Below are 22421 nucleotides of genomic sequence, written 5' to 3' on the forward strand. Positions count from 1 at the left end.
CTGTGCCTCTGGTGACAAGCCCACAGGCCTCAGTCTCAGCTGTGGACTCTGAATCAGCTCTGTAACTCAACCAAACCCACTTTCAGCTGCAGTTTGAGACCAGTCCTGCCTGCCCAGGCACCTGCTGGGAGTCACGCCTATTTGTGCCTTCGGAAGCAGGTCGGCTGATCTCAATCTCACAGCAGATCTTGAAACAGCCCTTTAACTTGGTCCCAGCCCTCTCAGCTGCAGTCTGAGAGCAGTCTTGCCCACCCAGGGGCTTGCTGAAACCTATGCCTTTCTGTGCCCTAAAGGCAGGCCCACTGATTTTGATTCCATTGCAGATCTTGGGGTGGGCCTGCAACCTAGTTCTGTCCCTTCCTAGCCTTCATCCAGAAGCAGTCCTGTCCACCCAGAGATCTGCCAGGAAACATGCCCATCAATGCCTCTGGAGGCAAGCTGCTGACCTCAGTCTGACGGAGAAGCCTGAAGTAGCCCCGTGACCCAGCTCGAGCCCACTCAGCCATGGTCCAGGAGCAGTCCTGCTTGCCCAGGAGCCTAGCAGGAGGCACACCTGTCTGTGTCTCTGGAGGCATGTCTGCAGGCCCCAGTCTCAGTGTAAGCCATGAAGCAGCCCTGTAATTCCGTTCAAGCCCCTGTCAGCCATGGTCCATGGCCAATTCTCCTTGCCCAGGGACCAACTCAGTAACCCAGCAGGAACACTCCAAGGGACCTGAAGGAATACACACTCATCTGTATGCCTGGTAACAGGCCCACCATCTGCAAACCCAACTGTGAAACCTGAAGCATATTCTTTACCCAGCACCAACTCTACAGACCAAGGCCCTGGAAGCAGTTTATTCTTTCCAGGAGCCAGACAGGATCCAAGCCTGCTCAAGCCCCTAGTAATAGGCCCACTAACATGGTCCCCATTGCAGACCCAGCAGCAGCCACGTAACCCGGCTGCAACCCTACTCAACTGCAATCCTGGAGGCAATCTTATCAGCTTAGGGACCCGAAAGAAGAAAATCTTTACCTACCAAAACCAGTCTGTAATGACTGGAGGAAGTGTTTGCTCATCCAAATGCACAAACGCCAACATAAGGCTATATAGATTGTGAAGAATCAGGCAAACATGACACTCTCAAGAAAATGAATACAGTTCCAGTAACTGACTCCAAAAAAATGGAGATCTGCAAATCATCTGATAAATAATTCAAAATAATTATCTTTAAGAAGCTCAATGAGATGCAAGAGAACACAGATACGCAGTTGAACAAATAAAAAAAACAATGCATTAACAAAATTAGAAGTTTAATAAAGCAATAGTAAATGCCAGGCATGGTGGCTTGTGTCTATAATCCCAGCTACTTGGGAGGCTGAAGCAGGTGGATCACTCGAGGCCAGGAGTTTGGAACCAGCCTGAGCAACATAACAAGACATCCTTCTCTAAAATTTTTTTAAAAAGAAAAGATTAAAAAATGGGCCAAGGACCTAAATAAACATTTTTCCAAAGATGATATACAAATGGCCAACAGTTACATGAAACATCACCAATCATCAGGAAGACGCAAATCAAAACTACAATGAGATATTACCTCATTATGATAAGAATGAGCTATTAGAATGAGTATTTTCAAAAAGATAAGAGATAACAAGTATTGGCAAGGGTATGGAGAAAAGGCAACCCTTGTGCACTGTTGATGGGAATGTAAAGTGGTATAGCCATTATGGAAAATAGTATGGGGGTTCTTCAGAAAATTAAAACTAGAACTGCCATATGATCCAGCTATCCTACTTCTGGGTATATATTCAGAGGAAATAAAATCATGATCTTAAAGATATTTGTATTCCTATGTTCATTACAGCATTATTCACAATAGCCAAGATATAGAAACAAGCTAAATATCCATCAACAGATGAATGAAGAAAATGTTACACACACACACACACACACACACACTCTCTCTCTCTCTCTCACATACACACACACACACACACAATGGAATATTTACAATGGTAGTATGTACAATGTATATATTAATACAATAGAATATTTTTCAGCCATAAAAAAGAAGGATATCTTGCTATTTGGGACAACATGGATGAACCTGGAAGACATTATGCTAAGTGAAATAAGCCAGACATAAAAAGGTAAATACTGTATTATCTCATTAATATGTAGAATCTAAAAAAGTTGAACTTAAAGAAGCAGGGAGTAGAACGGTGGTTGATAGGCTGGGCGCGGTGGCTCACGCCTGTAATCTCAGCACTTCGGGAGCCCTAGGCGGGCAAATCATCAGGTCAGGAGTTCGAGACTAGCCTGGCCAACATGTGAAACCCCGTCTCTACTAAAAATACAAAAAATTAGCTGGGCATGGTGGTGGACACCTGTAATCTAAGCTACTTGGGAGGTTGAGGCAGGAGAATCACTTGAAGCCGGGAGGCGGAGGTTGCAGTGAGCCGAGATAGCACCACTGCACTCTAGCCCAGCCTGGGCGACAGTGCCAGACTCCATCTCAGAAAAAAAAAAAAAAAATGGTGGTTGACAGAGTCTGGAGCATGGGGAAAATGGGGAGATGTTGGTCAAAGGGTATAAACTTTCAGTCATAAGATGAGTAAGTTCTGACAGTCTAACGTACAGCATGGTGACTACGGTTAATAATACTGTATTGTTTACTTGAAATTTGCCAAGAGAGCAGATCTTGTGTCTTTACTGCCACTGCCCCCCACCCACACACAGTAGTAACTAGAAGTATGTGTTAATTAATTTGATTGTGGTAATCATTATACAATGTATTTCAAATCATCACATTGTATACCTTGAATATATACAATTTATATTTGTCAATTATACATCAGTAAAGCTGGAAAAAGGTAATAATAGTAAATCCTAATAGTAAATTGACATCATGATTTGTGAATATCCTACTTTAATATTCATCTAGAATGGAAGACAGTAAAAATTTGAATATGTAGAAAAGGAAGTAAACATCAATGGTGCAACTAATTCCCTCAATAGACTGGAATGGAGAAGTTGAAAGAAGTAATACACCTTGACAGCTTGTTTTAAGCATTTAGGTGCTTCCTATCTGCATTAATTACTCTGAAGAATTATATTACAAAACCAAAAAAAGGATGAAATGCTTTAAAAGTGGATAATGTTACTTACTTCCAGCATTTAAAAATCTTATTTTCAACACTGTTATGCAAAATTTGTGGTTTAGTTTGGACTCTTTTGGAAATTATAAAGAAACCATTTGATTCTTTGTGTGTTTGTTACTAATATATTTGGGTACATACAACATACAGGAAATATAGCAAAACCTAGTAATATCTGCTAATATACTTAATGCTATATTTCAAAAGAGTTAGATTTGTAAGCTCAAATTGTCCTAATATGATGAATACCAGCAGACTAAGAATAATAATATATGAAGGTGGCTATGAACAGCACTGGCATAATCTATACAGTATTAAAAAATCATATATGAATGTACAGTAGAATTAAAAAGAGTGAAAAAGAATACTCCATATGACAATATCCAATATCAGCTTTTAAAATTTTGTGATTTTATTTATTTAGATTTTTTATTTAGTTGTTTTTTTTTTTTTTTTTTTTTTTAGACAGAGTCTCACTCTATCACCCAGGCTGGAGTGCAGTGATGCAATTGGCTCACTGCAACCTCCGCTTTCTGGGCTCAAGTGATCTTCCCACCTCTGCCTCCACCTCTGCCTCCCAAGTAGCTGAGACTACAGGCACATACCACCATGCCTGGCTAATTTGTGTATTTTTTTTTTGCAGAGACAGGGCTTTGCCATGTTGCCCAGGCTGGTCTCAAACTCCTGAGCTCAAGGAATCCACCTGCCTCAGCCTCCCAAAGTCCTGGGACTACACAGCCACCGCTCCTGGCCTTAAATTTTGTGATTTTTAAACAAGAGTATTGATTATGTAGATCTAGTCTTTACATCTATTCTTACATATGTCTACAGCTCACTCTGCTAAGGTCAACACACATTTATTCTACTAGGGCCCTTAAGTATTACTAGGCATTATGTATCCAACAGATCCAAACAGAGTTCAACACCTTCACTGTCATCCTTTCTGAGTCCCCTTATTAACAGCAGCATAAACCAGAAACTCATTTTAAGCCCCTTCTTCTCTTTCACGAACTAACCAAATTTGTTCGATCTGCCCCTAAATCTGTACCAAACCCCATCACCTTCTTTCCTGTTCCACTACAATCTTCGTACTTGCCTTGTTCACCTGGATATTGTAAAAGCTTCTTAACTAGCCTCCCTGCCTCTTGTTTTGTCACTTCACTCCAATCTTCATCCAGTAGCCAAATAAGCTTTCTGAAATGCAGCTCTCCCCATCTCCTCCTACAGGCTAACATCCAACTCCCTTAGCATGGTATACAAAACGGCAGCCTTCATGATCTGCTGTCAACTTACCTGGCCAGCAACTCATGCCAGTCTTCTCTCCTGTTTCTTCACCCCAACTGGGCATTTTATCAATACTGATACACTCAGCATCCAACTTCTCAGAAACACCACATTGCCACAGGTCTCTGTGCCTTTGCACTTGGAGTTCCCTCTTAGCTGACCCAATAAGCTCTTGCTTGTCATTCTAGCAGAATGGTATTAGAGTGGGATAGCCTAAGTCTGCAGACCAGCTCTGTCAGCTTGGGACCTTGAACAAGTTTCTTAAACCCTGAGTGTCTTAATGTTATCATTTGTAAAATGGGACTATTAATAATAGTACTTGAATTGTGAGAATTAAATAAGATAACGCATGTAAGCAATTTTGGACAGTGCCTACAACACAGACAGCCCCCAGTAAGTATTATATCCTAGCACTTAGTCCTGTTGTGGCTGTTGTCATTCAAATCCAGATGCTACCTGCTCTGGAAGCCTTAGCACCAGTCTCCCACCCACCCACTTTCCACCCCTATGTCCTTTCTCTATCCTGTGAAAACTCTTCTTGGGGTCACTTTATTATTTGCTTATTTTCTAACTATTTTTTTTTAAGAGTAAAATAAACCCAAACCTATTCAGAACATAAAAATTAGTTAGAGAACATTGCGCACATGTACTCTAACTAATTTTTATGTTCTGAATAGGTTGGGTTTATTTCACTCTTAAAAAAGACACCTGCGCTTGTATGTTTATCGCAGCACTATTCCCAATGGCAAAGTCATGGAACCAACCTAAGTGTCCATCAATGGTTGATTGTATAAAGAAAATGTAATATATTAATATATACAATATGGAATACTATGCAGCCATTAAAAAGAATGAAATCATGTCCTTTGCAGTAACATGAATGGAGCTGGAGGCCATTATCCTAGACAAATTAATGCAGGAACAGAAAACTAAATACCACATGTTCTCACTTCTAAGTGGGAGCTAAACAACGGGTACACATGAACATAAGGATGAAAATAATGGACACTGGGGACTCCAAAAGGGAAAAAGGTGGCAGGGAGACTAGGGTTGAAATATTACCTATTGAATACAATGTTCAATATTTGGGGGATGGATATACTAGAAGCCCAATCCTCACCATTATGCAATATACCCATGTAACAAACATGCACATATACCCTCTGAATCTAAAACAGAAGTTTTTAAGCCAACAAAACAAAGATTGCATGACAGCCCAGAGACCAATGCACTAAAAATTAATGAGAAAGTGATGCAGGCTGTTTAGGGAATGATGCTCTGACTGGCACAAAGTCATCTTCATCAGAGCATATCACAGAAGTGCCCTGGGAAACTCATTTAAAATCTCACCCAGGTACCACACTGAGAGGTGCTTAAGCCAGCCTGCCTTCTGGATGGGCTCGGCTTCTCTGGACTTCAGGACAGGGAGGGCCACAATTCTTTGGAAGAACAAAAAACTTTTACTTTTACATGCTTCCTAACCTTGTTTTATTAGTGCAGACTCAAAGATTCCTCTTTCAGTTGGTCCTCAAACTTCAGCTGAAGCAATTGTTTGAGGAACCCAAAATCCACCTGGAGGGATTTACTTTTGGCTTTTCATAAAATAGTTGTAAGGTCCAAATACAATGGATTCATTTTTCTTCATCTCTTGGAATGTTTCTGATGCTTCACTAGTGTTTATAGAATGAGCTGGACTCTGTGGGAGATAGCAGAAAGCAGTGTGATTTTTCCGCACTGCCCCTGCAAATCTAGTTTCTAGTCTCATAGTTCTCACCTTTTAGAACTTTCAGGAAGATACCATGGCTTTATTTTTTTAACTTAGTAACAACTTTAATCTTAGACAATGACAACAAAATAAAAGGAAGAAAGAAAATGGGAAGAAAGCAAAAACCAAAACCAAAACCAAACATTCTAGTCTAGCCAACTCTTACCCATTAATGCTTCTGTCCTCCCACCACTCTGGCCCCCCTTAGACTTGGCAGTCTGCAGTGGAGGAGAAGGGTTGAGCCTCTCTTCCTTTTATTTCTACAATTTGAGATTCTCCAATGGTCTGGTGCAGAGGAGAGGGAGAAACGTTAAGGGAACAGAAACAAGTGCCAATTGACAGTAACCTGCTGCCGTTGGTTCCCAGGAGGGTCCATGCTGGCCTGGCCTCCTGCAATGCCCTTCACAGGAGCAGTGCCTCGCTGGCTTCTGTCCTAGGACCTGCCCTTCTGCTGGCATCCTGTCACCTCTCCAGACGGTCCTTGTCAGCAGGCTTCTGCTCCATCAGCCCTCCTGCTCTTCTGTGGAATTTTCCTGGCAAGTCCCATACCAGTCCTCACATGTCTCAGACCCAGGGACGCTTGTCAAGCTCTCCAAGTGGTCCAAGATTCCGCTCTTGCTTGGCTCGAAGGAGAAATACTCTCTTTGTCTCTCCCATTTATGGGTCAGCACTCCATGCTGCCTGCTTTCCCCAAAATGGTCCTCTTGACCAGCCTTGTCCATTTCCAAATTCAAGATCTCTCTTATATTTCCTGGAGATGGATGATGGGCTAGTACTGGCCAATTAAGCTGCTCCACCAAGTCCTGGAATGTCCTTCAAAGAACATCCTGATGGCATCTATTTTTTTTTCTTTTTTTTAGATAGGGTCTTGCTCTGTCACCCAGGCTGGAGTACAGTGGCATGACTGTAGCTCACTGCAGCTTCTAACTCCTGGGCTGAAGCCATCCTCCTGTCTCAGCTTCCCAAAGCACTGGAATGACAGGCATGAACCACCACGCCCAGCCACACCTCACTTTTGAACAGTATTTTGTTCTCTACTTTTGGGGCTTTGGATGAAACTGAAACCCAAGAGTCCCATTTTAACATCCCATCTTAGGGTGGCTTACTAAAAAATGTGTTACCCTTTAGTTTAAATCCCAACCTAATCATGTGACCGCCTGTCCTTCATCGAGAGGTTCTTTCTCACAACTGTCAAGTTGACAGGAGCAACAGACATCCACGCCTGAGGGCCTGAGTATGACAAAGTTCAATCAGGCTGCACAATTCACTTATCAAACACAGGAGTTTGAAATTCCAGCTTGGGGCTGGGTGCGGGGTGGCTCACGCCTGTAATACCAGAACTTTGGGAGGCCAAGGCGGGCAGATCACCTGAGGTCCAGAGTTCAAGACCAGCCTGACCAACATGGAGAAACCCCGTCTCTACTAAAAATACAAAATTAGCTGGGAGTGGTGGCGTATGCCTGTAATCCCAGCTACTCCGGAGGCTGAGGCAGGAGAATGGCTTGAACCCGGGAGGCAGAGGTTGCTGTGAGCTGAGATCGCGCCATTGCACTCCAGCCTGGGCAACAAGAGCGAAACTCCATCTCAAAAAAAAAAAAAGAAATTCCAGCTTGGGTTCAGTAACAACATCAAAATAGTTACTGCCTGCTGTTCAAGGAAAATGTTTTTGGAATTTCAAGTGTCTCATTAACTTTCTAAAATAAAATTTCTATATTTTGGTGCCGTCATTCTCATTAAGGTCCAGCTGTTAGTTTGCAACATTTAAACTAGGGAATAATTAGTCTGTGAACATTTAGATTGACTATGACAATACTGGATGGGAAGCAAGTCAATTGCTTACTTCAAAGGTGATATGGTAACCTTTTTAGATAATGAAGGTTATTATAATGGAGATATTAACTTTTATCATTTAGTTAAGATGGTGTCAGTATCAACTTTCTTCACTGTAAAGTTAATTAATAAGTATTATACTTACTAATTAATACATGTTATACTCCTTAATTAATATGTATTTACTCCCAGTTAAAGTATTAATATGCATTTGTAGGGAGATATTTTAGTACTTCCGTAAGATAAACCTTTTCCTGAAATAAATAAATGCATTAGTTATTCACTTATTTACTTATAACAGTGAGCTCATGGATTCCTATTTTATTCAAATGGTTACAATTCATAATTATAATTATTTATTTTGATGCATGAATTTTCCCAGATTGACCAAGTGGAATGAAGGAAGCCCCTACCAGCTGACTCCTGTGTTCTGACATGCCTTCATAATTTTTTGAGCATTTGCTTGCTTCAGTTACGACAAATATCTCAGGTCCTTCTTCCATTTTCCCTGTCATTGCCCTGGAGTTGGCTACTCCTCCAAAAAGCCCTGGTTTCTTTTAGTGTAGAATATCATTTGAATCTAAAAGCTGAACTCCAGGTGTACTCATTGCTATAGGAGTGTCACTTCCTCTAGGCGCTCTCCATAGACAGAACTAGGATATACATAAATGTATCTACACACTTACATATACACATTCACATACATCTATATAGTCACATATATATATCTGTGATGATTAATTTTATGCATCAACTTGGCTAGGCCATGGTACTCTTTTTCAAACGTTAGGTGTTGCTGGTATTTTTAGATGAGATAAATAATTAAATTGGTAGCTCTGAGTAAAGCAGATTACCCTTCATACTTCCATCATGTAGATGGAGTTCATCCAATAGATTGAAGGCCTTCTCAGAAAAAGACTGAGATTCTCTGAGGAAGAGGAAATTCTCCTAGAGGACTGCGTTCGGACTCAAGTTGTAACATCAAGTCTTTCCTGGGTCTCCGGCCTGCTGGCCTGCCTTGCAAATTTCAAACTTGCCAGCCCCCCATAACTGCATAAACCAATTCCTCAAAATCTCTTTTATCACCCCTCCACCCTCTCTTCTCTTTCCCTGTTTTCACCCCATCTCCCCCAAATATTCATTGTCCTTCAAGGCTCAGCATAGGAATCAACTTTTCCTAAAAGTCTTCCTTAACTATTCACCCAAATTGCCAGAGTTATGCACCCACTGGGTACAAACCTCCAATGTGGACTGTAATTGCTAAGTTTATTATCTCTCGACCACTAGATTATACACAATGAGTACAAGGACTGGCTCTGGGCCTCTGCTGGAAAATCAGACAATGGATGGATGAAATGAATCAAAACGTGAGTGAAAGAACAGTTAAAGACCTTGACATTATGGATTGCCTTTATTCTAGGAAATTTCCACTAGGAATTCATGATCTATTTCCAGTACCATGGTGTAGGTCAAGATATCTTGACACTCTTCTTGATCATATTCAATAAAATATGTCAAAAACCTATTATGTACCACGCAGTCTGCTGGGAGAATACAAAGATGAGTAAGACTCAGTCCCTGCTCTGCAGGAACAGTCTAGCGGACAGATCAATATGTACTGGGTAAATGTGATACAATTCATTGTAGCTATTATTCAGCAGAGAAAGAGCAAGAAGGGACATTATGTGAAAATTCCAGGGAGGTGGTTAATAACTTGAGGTGAGCTGAGGGAAGCAGGCGACAGCCCAGTATTGTGGGAGGGTAAAGTTTTAGCTAAGAAGTGGAAACAGATAAAAGTGAAGACATAAAAGGACCTTCTAAGCCATGCTAAGGCACTTAAACTTCATCCTAAAGGCATGGAGGAAACACTGAAGGATTTAAACAGGGCAGGATGTGGTCAGACTTGTGTTTTGAACGACCACCCAGATGACTGGGCAGACGATGGACTTAATGAAGACCAAAAGAGATAAGAAGGCACCAGCCACAGGCCAGGTGAGCAATGCTATCTAAACTAGTTCAGAGGCAAAATAACAAGACATGGATTTAGGAGGTAGAAAACTGGCAGGATGGTCAGGCACGGTGGCTCACGCCTATAATCTCAGCGATTTGGGAGGCAGAGATGGGACGGTTGCTTGAGCCCGGGAGGCAGAGGTTGCAGTGAGCAGAGATGGTGCCACTGCACTCCAGCCTGGGAGACAGAGCAAGACCCTGTTTCAAAAACAACAACAACAAAAAATACCCAAACAACCAAACAACAACAAAGAACTGGTAGGATTCAATGGCTCACTAAATATGAAGGATGAGTTTGTTATCGAGTGCTGCATAAAAGTTTTACCCCAAATGTAGTGGCTTAAAACACACACGTTTGGCCAGGCACGGTGCCTCACACCTATAATCCCAGTACCTTGGGAGGCTGAGGTGGTAGGATCACTTGAGGCCAGGAGCTTGAGACCAGCCTGGACAACATATTGAGACCCGTCTCTAATGAAAAAGAAAAAAAATTAAATTTAAACACACACACACACACACACACTTATTATCTCACAGTTTCTGTTGGTCAGGAATTCAGGTAGGTCCTCTGTTTAGGGTCTCCCAAGGCTGCAATTAAGGTGGTGTTCAGGGCTTTGGTCTCATCTGAAGCACAACTGTGAAAGGATCTGCTTCCAAGCTCACTCAGGTTGTAGAAAAATCCACTTTTTTTTTAGCTATAGGACTGGAGGCTTCAGTTTCTTGCTGTCAGCCAGAGGCTACACTCAATTCTTTGCCACGTGGGTTTCCCCTACATAGCCTCTCGCATAGCCAACAGAGAGAGAGACTCTAGCAAGACAGATGCTACCCTTTTATGTAACATAATTACATACAACTCTTTATCTTTGCTGTATTCAATTGACTAGAAGCAAAAGTTAAGTAAATTTAGAAACTTGTTCATAGCTGAAAAAAAAGTACAGGTACTTGTGTCTTTAACTGGTCTCCAGGGGGCAGCAGAGAGTCATTTATACTTATCAATCTACAAAAAGCGTACACAGCACTTAGTTTCATTTTCAACTTTCTTCTGTTCTTCCTTATGACTAAGCCTTAACAAACTGGGTGGCCAGGATCTGGAAGGCTGTCTGAGGTCATGGATCAAAGTGATGCCAACAAGCCAAAGCAAAGATTCCAATAATGACTTTAATTTAATTTAATATAAACAATTTTTTCATAAGTCAACTAACCACAATGAAGCATATTTAACCAACACATATTTATGAAAAACTGATGAATATGAAGAATTTAATCATTTCATAGCTTTCTACTCCTAGAAGTATAAAGCGTATGGACAAAGCGTAATATTCATTATTCAGCTATATTTTTGAACATTTGATATACATTAGAAATAGATCAATGTCCCAGAAATTGTAGAAGACACAAAGAATTATAAAAGCATGTGTTTTGTTTGTTTGTTTTGAGACAGGGTCTCGCTCTATCACCCAGGCCGGAGTGCAGTGGCATGATCATGGCTCACTGCAGCCTTAACTTCCTGGGCTCAAGTGATCGTCCCACCTCAGCCTTCCGAGTAGCTGGGACCCTAGGCACATGCCCCCATGCCCAGCTAATCTTTTTGTATGTTTTGTAGAGGCAGGGTCTCACTATGTTGCCCAGGCTGGTCTCAAACTCCTGAGCCCAGGCGATCTGCCTGCCTCGGCCCCCCACAGTGCTAGGAGTATAGGCATGAGCCACCATGCCTGGACAAAAGCATGTTTTTAAAAACCACGAAATTCTGACTTACTCTCTCATTATAAACAAGAATAATACTGGATAAGATAGATTAAATGCATCCTTTTTTTTTTTTTCTTTTAGAGACAGGGTCATGCTCTGTCACTCAGGCTGGAATATAGTGGCACAATCATGGCTCACTGTAACGTCAGACTCCTGGGTTCAAGCAGTCCTCCCACCTCAGCCTCCTCAGTAGGTAGGACTACAAGCATGTGCCACCATGCTGTCACAGGATCCTTGGGGTGTTGCTTTGCCAGCCAGAAACCTCTGTGGTCAGTGGCACTTTTGCCTGAGTTTTGCTCAGGCCTGCTGGGCTCATTCCACCCACTTGGCCTGGCAGGCTGTGCTCAGCTCATACTACCAGCCTGGATCCTATGCCTGCCAAAGGCAAGCCAGGTGCAGAGCAACAAGGGGTGCATGAGTGAGTGCAGGGTCCAGCCACTGCACACAGCTAGGCATGCCAGCTGCAGCAAGGCAGGCAGCACCAGGTGCCGACAAGGGCGCCAGCTCCCTGTGAGGCTGCAGCTGGACCAGGTATACCACAAGTGGCTTCCACTGCTGGCATGGGGGAACACAGTGGCACCTGGAAGCTTGGAGACACCAGGAACTGCAGAGCCCCAAAGAGGGTGTCACAACACTGGCTCAGGGAGCTTCTAGGTTTGGGCTCCCCCAAGGGCGGCAGCTCTTATCTCCTTCTTGTTGCCTGCAGTGTGGTGAGCAAGGGGTGTGTTTCAGCCCTGTTTGTGTTACAGCTTTTTTAGTCCCACCATTTGGTGGGTCCCAAGTTCTTGTCCCACATGCAGGAAGAATGAGATATGCAGACAACTGGAGGATGAGTAAGACAAAGAGGTGCTTTATTGAGCAACAGTACAGCTCTCAGGAGATCTGAAGTGGGTAGCTCCTTTCTGCAAGCAGGTCATCCGGCATCTGCTCAGCTCTCAGCTAAGAGAAGACCCACAGTGGGTAGCTCCTTTCTGCAGGCAGGTCAACCTGATATCTGTTCAGCTCTCAGCTTAGAGAAGACCCCACAGTGAATAACTCCTCTCTGCAGGCAGGTCATCCCCACTTCTGCCAGAGTCTGGCTGAGTCCAGGGTTTTTATGGGCTTCAGAGGGGAGGAAATGCATGCTGATTGGTCAATGGGCAGCCATAGGCGGGCCTGAAAAAAGCACCAAAACTTCTCACTCCAGTCTGTGGAACTGGCAGCCTGGCCCCCAGGCTTCAGGCCGTCCCTGGCTTGAAGGTGGGGCTTCACCAGTGACACATCCCTTTCCACTCAGGAGCCTGTCACTTCCTGCTGCTGTTCATGGTGCCTAGGCTGTTCATGCCAAGGGATGCCTGCAGGCCTGTGCTGTGCCACCCTCAGTGCCCCCTTGGCCTCCCTCCTGTGCTCGTTGGCACCCAAACTCTGGAGGGGGCCAAGGCAGCAGGGGGCTGGTGTGTCAGCACCATCCCAAGCACACACACACCTGGCTGGGTCATGACAGTGCCCGGGCTTGGCCACAACTTTGCTCCAAAATCAGAGTGGGTACCAGGAGTGAGGAGAGGCCAGGCAGCAGGAGCAGGCACTTCTGAGCCTGTTGGGAGCAGGGGGGCTTCCTAGGCCCCCAAAAGCACAGGGATGCCTGGGTCTGCAACCATGGCTGGGCAGCTGCAGCTGCCTCTAGGAGCATGGAGCTCCCCCATCACCAACTCAGAAGGTGGGCACCACTCCCGCTTGTTCCTGGCTCCTGCCGGCTTAGTAGAGTGTATAGCCCGGGCCATATCTCCCCTGCTGCAGCCGGCATCTTTGCAGCAGCTGCCCCAGACAGGCCACTGCTGAAATGATTACATGGTTTATGGATGAAAAATGAAGTAACAAAAAATATGTATTCTCAGTTGCATAAATGTTTACATAGAAAGCCCCAAAGAGTCTATAGAAAAAGAATTTAGCAAGATTTTGGGTTACAAAATCAATATATATAAAACTGCTACAGATAATGCTCATTTTCCCTCCTTCCCTCTTTCTCTTTCTTCCTTCTGTCTTCTTCCATTAAATATTAATTAGGCCAGCACAGTGGCTCATGGTTGTAATCTTAGCACTCTGGAATGCTAAGGCAGGAGGATTACTTGAGGACAGGAGTTCAAGACCAGCCTGGATAACATAGCAAGATCCCATGTCATATATATATATATTTAAATTAACTGGGTGTGCTGGCACATGCCTGTAGTCCCAGCTACTCAGGAGGCTGAGGCCAGAGGATCACTTGAGTCCAGAAGTTTAAGGCTACAGTGAGCTATGAGCAGACCCTACATTCCAGCCTGGGAGACAGTGAGACCCCTGTCTCTAAAAAAAAAAAAAAACCCAAAAATAAAAAGCAAAACAAAGAAAAAAAACAAATTCAATGAGTCAGGAATTAGTAGAAGCACAGCAGGGATGGCTTATCTCTCCTCTGTAAGACCTGTGACCTCACATAAAAAGAGTCTACATGGCTGGCAGCTGGAGTCATCTGGAGGCTTCTCCACTCATATTTTTGACTCCTGGGCTGGGGTGACTCAAAGGCTGGGCTCAGATGAGCCTGGAGACCCAGTAGTACCTACATGTAGCTCTTCCATATGGCATGGGCTTTTGTCAGCATGGTAGCTCAATTCAGGGAGGGACAATGTAGAGGGCAAACATTCAGAGTGAATAAGGATGAACTTGCAAGACTTCTTTTGACCTTAACTTAAAAGACGCGGAGCTTCACTTCCTCCACATTCTGTGTTTATCAGCAAGTCACTAAGGGCAGCCCTAATTCAAGGGAGGGGAATCAGATTCCACCTCTTGATGGGAGACAAACATTGCACAAGAGCACGTAAGTAGGAGACAGTGTCACAGATGCCTTTGGAAACACAGTTTGGCACACAGTCACAGAGATCATTAGCAGAGCAATCTGTCCTGGGATGTTTTCAGCTGCAAGTAACTGAAAAGCCAACTAACAGTGGCTTAGACACTGAGGGGTTGTTATCTCATGAATAAGAGGCCAGAGGCAGGGCAAGTCCAGGGTTACTTTCATGGCTCAATGACATTACCAGGGACCCCTCTGCTTCTCATCTTTCCACCTTGCTACCTTCAGCACATCCAGAGTATCTCAATGTTTGGTTTCACAGTGGCTGCAGCAAATCCAAGCATCAGAAGGAGACATAAAATGTCAAGCAAAGAAAAAGAAAGGGTCTTCCATGAGACCCTTTTTTTTTCTTTCCAATTTTTGTTTTAGGTTCAGAGGGTACATGTACAGGTTTATTACGTGGGTAAATTGCATGTCACAGGGTTTGGTGTACAGATTATTTCATCACCCAGGTAATAAGCATAGTACTCAATAGGTAGTTTTTTGATCTTCACCCTCCTCCCACCCTCCACCCTCCACCCTCAAGTAAGCCCCCGTGTCTATTGTTCCATTCTTTGTCCATATGTTCTCAATGTTTAGCTCCCACTTATAAGTAAGAACATGCAGTATTTGGTTTTCTGTTCCTGTATTAATTTGCTTAGGATAGTGGCCTCCAGCTCCACCCATGTTGCGCAAAGGATGTGATTGTATTATTTTTTATGGCTGTGTAATATTCCATGGTGTATATGTACCACATTTTTTTTTAATCCAGTCCACCGTTGATGGGCATCTAGGTTGATTTCATGTCTTTGCTATTGTGAGCAGTGCTACAATGAACACACACATGCATGTGTCTTTATGGTAGAATGATTTATCTTTCTTTGGATATATATCCAGCAAAGGGATTGCTTGGTCAAATGGTAGTTCTGTTTTAATTTCTTTGAGAAATCTTCAGACTGCTTTCCACAGTGGCTGAACTAATTTACATTTCCATCAGTAGTGCATAAGCAAGTGTTCCCTTTTCTCTGCAACCTCACCAGCATCTGTTATTTTTTTGACTTTTTAATAATAACCATTTTGACCAGTGTGAAGTGATATCTTCAGGAGTCCCTTTTACTTAGAAAGAACAACCTCCCCCAAAATCTCACAGCCAACTCACCTTCAGGTCTCATTGGTTAGGGACCTGACTTTGCCTATGTCTGTGCTATAGCTGAAAAGGGAGCTGGAAGAGGAAGAATCTAGCACTTTGGCTTCTATAGTTGGAAGTGCCCCTGTCAGTAAAAAGCAGTGGGGAGAATGCGCAGTGGAGAGAATGACATTTGAGCAGGCAGCACCACTGTCTGCCACAGGTACAGGTGACCATTCATGCATTTAGCAATCAGTAGCTGGTTGTTAATTATGTACCAGTCACAGCACTAAAGGCAGAACCACAGCAGAGAGTAACACACAGGAGATCCTTAAGGTTGACAGTCTGGCATGGAACAGAGACACTTCACAAGCAATTACATAATTAAATACAGATGTGTTGAGTGCTATGATAAGAAACTTGCAAACAGTGCCCAAAAAGAAGTATGCAAAAAATTTATTTATGGAAGTATATTGAGATGCAAAGTGAGAATATAGTTATAAACGCTAAACAAAGCACAAGGTCTTTGCTTAGTCTAAGAAAACCACTGAAGGTAGGAATTTTCCCATTGTGAAGGAAAATGAAGCACATGTCTGGCAGATAGAAATGTCCCTGTCATTAGAAAAGTTAATCCACCAAGGGTCAGAGACTGTTCACTGGAATTTACTACAGATTCTCTGAACTCTCTCTTAGGACCATCTGACCTTCGTCTATTCAGCTATGGCCTCACCAAATAAACTTTGGATTACTTTGCTACATGCCCAGGTGTCCTGAATACCAGATTAGAATTTCCCAGTTTCTGGAAAGCATTATAATGTGAGCATAAACAGTCCTAGGCCTGATCCTTCTAAAGTGACCTGAAAATCGAGGAAACAGGCCTTCAGAGCTGGAAACACAGACTGGGAGGCCAAGGTGATCCCCACTCCTTGCACACAGCAGCTGAAGCTAGCCTTGCCCACAACTACGGCACCAGAAACAAAAACTCACCTGGTACATTCCTTTGATAACAGCTATGGCATCAGCTAACTGCTGATTGAAGGATTTTCTCATCTTATCCTCATTCTGCAAACAAAAATAAACGCAATAAGCGCCATAATGTATTTCTAAATATGGCCCACACCTACTAGGGAGGGACTCATAGTAAAAAAACATCATCTGAATCATCACAATCTATTGGAAAGTTCAATTCATAATAATTTCTCCCACCCTGCAGCCATTATGACACATTTTATTTTTACTTATACTCAACCAAAAGCAATAGAGAGATCATATGGATAAAATATATACAGATAATTTGAACACTTCATTTTTCACTTGAGTAAAGTCTTTTAGTGCTTTCCTAGAACTGCTTTTAAAAGTAGTAAAGTCTATTTGTGATGCCTATCTTCTTCTAGTCCTTGTACTTTTTGAATGGAATATGCTCATGAAAAGAAATCTATAGAGCTAGTCTGCAAACTAGAGTTATTTTCCGATTAATCAACTAATTTGATTAGATCTGCTTAGATTAACAATAGAAGAGAGTGCATTAAAAAAAATACCCATGATTCTGATAACAATTCTGATTTCAGCATGGAGTATAAACAACAAATAGGCTTTATACTTTTCTAAAAAAATTTTGTTTTTTAATTTATTTTGTAGAGATGGGGTGTTGCTTTGTTGCCCAGGCTGATCTCGAACTCCTGGACTTAGACTATCCTCCTGCTTCAACCTCTCAAAGTGCTGGGATTACAGGCCTGAGCCATCGCCTCCCAGCCTCAAATAGGCTTTAGAGTCAGATGGTATTGAATTTAAATATCATCGCACCTTTTACTATCTGTCTGACCTTAAGCAAGTTACTTAACCTTGGCAAGCTGTTTCTTGATCTGTAAATCAGGGACAATAGGATTTCCATTTTAACATTTTGAGAGATTTAAAGAGTAAATATATTTTAAGGGCTTAGCATGGTACTTAACATGGTGTGGTCAGCAAAAGATGGTTTTTGTTTGCTTGTTTTTATGGCACAGAAATAACAGTAATGTCCATTTGTTTTGTTTTTCGTTTTTCTGAGATGGGGGTCTCGACTTGTCACCCAGGCTAGAGTGCAGTGGTGTGATCATAGCTCACTGAAGCCTTGAACTCCTGGGCTCAAGTGATTCGCCTGTCTCAGACTCCTAAGAAGCTGGGGACTACAGGCCTGCAACACCACATCTGGCTCATGCTTTTATTCTTCGTAAAGACAGGGTCTCACTATGTTGCCCAAGCTGGTCTTGAACTCCCAGCTTCAAGCCAGCCTCCCACCCTGGCTTCCCAAAGTGGTAGGATTAGAGGCATGTGTGCTTGGCCTCTCCTGTTTTTTAACTGGTGATCTTGAACAAGTTAATTAGCCTTTCTGTGCCTCAGTTTTCTCATCTGTAAAAGAGGGAAAATAATTGTGCCTACTTCATAAGGTAAATGTGAGAATTAAATCAGTTCATATGCTAAGTACTTACACAAGTCCCTGACACATAGTGAAGCTCTGTGTATTAATTACCACATGAGACACAACTAATGCAAATTACACTGCCCTCACAAGTTACTAAATTCTAAGCTGCACTGCATACACATCTAAGCACAGTATCAATCCACATAAAACAAAAGAAATAAGAGAACATTTACCTGTTGATAATGCTTTTCAATTTCTAGGATCCTGTCATGAAGAATGGTGAAGAGACGCAAAGATTCCTCTTTCAGTCGGTCCTCAAACTTCAACTGAAGCAATTGTTTGAGGAACCCAAAATCTACCTGGAGGGATTTCATCATCTAAAAATGGAAAATATTATCCTTAGCAAAGTAACACAGGAACAGAAAACCAAATACTGCATGTTGTCACTTGGTAAGTGGGAGCAAAATGATGAGAACTCATGTGCACAAAGAAGGGAGCAACACACACTGGGGCCTACTTAGGGTGGTGAGTGGGAGGAGGGAGAGGATCAGGGAAAATAACTAATGGGAACTAGCATTAGTATCTGGGTGATGAAATAATCTGTACAACAAATCCTGTGACATGAGTTTACCTATGTAACAAACCTGCATATGTACCCCGAACCTAAAAGTTAAAAAATATATATATATACACACATTAAATAAAAATGGAAAAAATGTACATTATGATAGAGAGTAAAGGTCCTCTGTGTAAAAATTCCAATGTATTCTCTGGTTCTGGACATATAAGCTGGGTTCCTGGTCAGAGGTCTGTCCTCATTTTTAAGATGATTGTATGCATTGTGGAATTCCAGTAATTCCATCCTAGGTGGCCAGGCTTTCAAAGTGACAATTAATTTGCCAAACTAAGATATGCTGATGGACTAAAAGACAAGGGTTTCCTAGCAGTTTCTTCCCACACAGAAGAAAATATCTGTGTTAATATTGGCCTTGTCATACCTCAAAAGGTATAGTTCTCAAGATGTGGATTTCCGATCAGAAAAGAGAGGCAAGAATCATCATTTGCTGAGAATCTACTAGCACAAGCATTTAAATATGTAACCGGTATGTTAACTAAGAACCATTTGTAATAATCAAAACACAATGTATTTTTATCTACCCCCATCTATTTAAAATGTATTCACTAGGGCTCCCTCCTGTAATCCCAAAACTTTGGGAGGGTAAGGTGGGTGAATCAGGTGAGCCCAGGAGTTTGAAATCAGCCTGGGCAATATAGTGAGACTCTATCTCTTCAAAAACTTAAAAGAAGAAAAAAAGAGAGATCTAAAAAATAATGTATTCTCTATGTAATCTTCCCCTGCTCTGAATGGAAATGACAAAATCCCATGACTTTTCTATTCATTCTTGGGAACATAGTGCTACCATCGCTACAAATACAACCTCAGAGTAGCATTTAGAATATAACTACCAGGTGAGGTGGCTCATGCCTGTAATCCCAACACTTTGGGAGGCTGAGGTGGGCAGATCACCTGAAGTCAAGAGCTTGAGACCAACCTGGCTGACATGGTGAAACCCTGTCTCTACTAAAAATACAAAAAATTAGCCAAGTGTGGTAGTGCGCCCCTGTAATCCCAGCCACTTGGGAGCTTGAACCCGGGAGATGGAGGTTGCAGTGAGCCAAGATCGCACCACTGCACTCCAGCCTGGGCAGCAGAGCAAGACTCCATCTAAATATACATATATGAGTTAAAATGCTTCCAACTTCATTCATAAGGTTTTTCCCTTTACTCCAAGCTGAGAGTAATGAAAAAAAGTGATTCACCCTTGAGCTCTCTCTGCTCACCTCCTCACCAGCACCCGAGTGGCTGTATCTCCACAAGAAACAAGGCAGCAGGGATAGAGGGGCAAGGATGTTCCTATCTGGTGGGGTGGCTTCACCATGGTGCTACAGGGCAGGAGAACTAACTCGTCTTCTTCCCTTGGGCACTGATGTAGCTTCTCTAGAGATTCTGATTGCCGGGACCCTCTCTTTTGTAGATATATCTTGACCTAAGCAGATGCTTCTCTACTCTGAGTGGTCACTTGCTACTCCTTCCTCAGGTTCTATGAATCTGGAGTTCACCTCTTTCTTCTCCCTGCTGTTAGGAGTCCTTTGTTCTTCCAGATCACTCTACTGGACAGGACCCAAAATGACCCTACACTGGTTTCACCTCTCTCTCTCTCAAGGCCATATATGGTTTTTGGGAAACAATTACACATCCGTTCCCCAATAACTCTGGAAGTGCAGACTGATCCCAATCAAGCCATTCTATCTTCTCATCACAGCCCCCTTTAGCTTCCTCAAGCATGAGTCAAACACCAGTCCTTTGTGTCTTCTAATAGCAGCAAATACATTCAAGCTCCATTGAAGCCTGCCTTCCTAGCTTTGAGTTGAGGAAGATTGCTTCTGCTGCCCTTCTCCCATAAGAACCATGGCAATAGTTCTTTCTAGAGTCCACTTCGGCAGTTTTTTCTCTTCATTCCCTGACCTTCTTTATTGTGCTTGATCTGATTCAAAAGCTGAGAGACATTCGTCTAATGTGAAACATTCCCCTTGCAAAGTCTACAAATGGTTTCTAACTCACAGTTAGTTTGGAACTTGACTGGCATCCTGGGAAGAATTTCCTTTTAGTATCCTCATACTATATAGGAGGTTTTATTTTACAGGTGAGAATATCAAGACTTTGAGAGGTTAAGTGACAGTGTTTGGGTGGGGTCCCAGGTGAAAAAAAAATCAGAAAGGGGAACTCTAAAATCACGGTAAAAACTTTGAATAAGCCAGGCATGATGGCTTATGCCTGTAATTCCAGCACTTTGGGAGGCCAAAGAGGAAGGATCACTTGAGGACAGCAGTTTACGACCAGCCTAAGCAACATAGTGAGACCTCATCTCTACAAAAAATTTAAAAATTAACCAGGCATGGTGGCGTGTAGCCTGTAGTCTCAGCTACTTGGGAGGCTGAGATGGGAGGATCACTTGAGCCTAGGAGTTTGGGGCTGCAGTGAGCTATGACTGTGCTACTGCACTCCACCCTGGGCAACAGAGGGAGACCTTGTCTCATAAACAGAAAAACAAAAAACAAAAATGAAACCTACCTCTGAACAAACCTCTGGCTCATCCCTGAGAGATACATACATGGGGCAGACTGCAAATAGCCCAGCTAGAGATAATAGAACAAAACCAAGATTTGGGCTGCTAAAAAAAAAAAAAAGATATCATTTTCTGTTTTAATCCAAACAAGTTAATTGTGTGCCAAAAAAACAAAAAAACAAAAGCAACAACAACAACAACAACAACAAACTTCAGCATTCTTTAGGGGACTATATCAGAACCCAGAAGATAACATCCACACTGTCCACAATATAATCCAAATTACTTGGATTATATAAAAAAAAACAAAACAGGAAAATGTGATTCAGTCTCAAGAAAAAAGGTGGTTGAAACCAGTTCCAATATTACCAAAATGTCAGAATTGCCAAAGATGTTAAAGCAGTTATTATAACTATGCATGATGAAGTAAAGGAAAACATGCTGTAATAAATGAAAAAAGGAAATATCAACAAACAGAAAATTTTGATAAAGAAAACAAATTCCCAAATTGAAAAATACAATATCCAAAATTCGAAGTTCACTGAAAGTACTTAACAGAAGAACAAAGATGGCAGAAAAAAAACTGTGAACTTGAAGACGTATCAATAAAAAATAGAAAGAACAAAGATTTTTAAAATTTTACAGAATGGACAGTTTAGGGACTTGCGAGTTAATAATGAGAAGTCTAACATACAAGTAGTTGGAATTGCAGAAGGAGAGGATAGAAAAAGTGGGGTGGAACAAATATTTGAAGATATATTTAGTGGCTCCAAATCTCCCAAATTTGGTGAAACATGCAGATTGTCGATGCTTAATTTATTTATCCAAGCAGGATAAATGCATCAAAACCACACTTAGGTACATAATAATCAAGCTGTTGAAAACCAAAGATTAAAAGAAAATGTTGAAAGCAGACAGAAAAGAAACAGCTACATACAGGGGAATAACATTTGGAATGACTAATAATGGTTATTTTCTTAGACACTATTAAAGCCTACAGAGCAATTGTAAAGTGAGAAAACAAAACAAAACACAACTCATCAACCTGGAATTCTATATTCAATGTAAAAACATTTTAAATAAAACAGAAATTCTTTGCCTACAGTAGGAGAATAGCTAAATAACGTTTTTTGGGCTAAAGAGAAATA

The 22421-nt window shown here is 42.1% G+C and overlaps 1 protein-coding gene across 3 annotated transcripts in view; it reads right to left on the minus strand.

Annotated features, from left to right (window-relative positions):
- Window positions 1-22421, minus strand: part of C8H10orf67 (chromosome 8 C10orf67 homolog) — a 162276-nt gene that overhangs the window by 119989 nt on the left and 19866 nt on the right. For 2 of the 3 annotated variants that reach the window (XM_054436314.2, XM_063669644.1), the window contains exons 3-4: window positions 18379-18522; window positions 16732-16806 (exon numbers count right to left, since the gene is read on the minus strand). In XM_054436314.2, coding sequence (XP_054292289.1) covers window positions 16732-16806; window positions 18379-18522 — 219 coding nt within the window. Of the gene's footprint in view, window positions 1-12606; window positions 14905-16731; window positions 16807-18378; window positions 18523-22421 lie in introns of those variants that run through there. The other variant, XM_054436315.1, reaches the window with a different exon arrangement.

Source organism: Pongo pygmaeus, chromosome 8, assembly GCF_028885625.2.
Source record: "Pongo pygmaeus isolate AG05252 chromosome 8, NHGRI_mPonPyg2-v2.0_pri, whole genome shotgun sequence".
NCBI classification, from domain to species: Eukaryota; Metazoa; Chordata; class Mammalia; order Primates; family Hominidae; genus Pongo; species Pongo pygmaeus.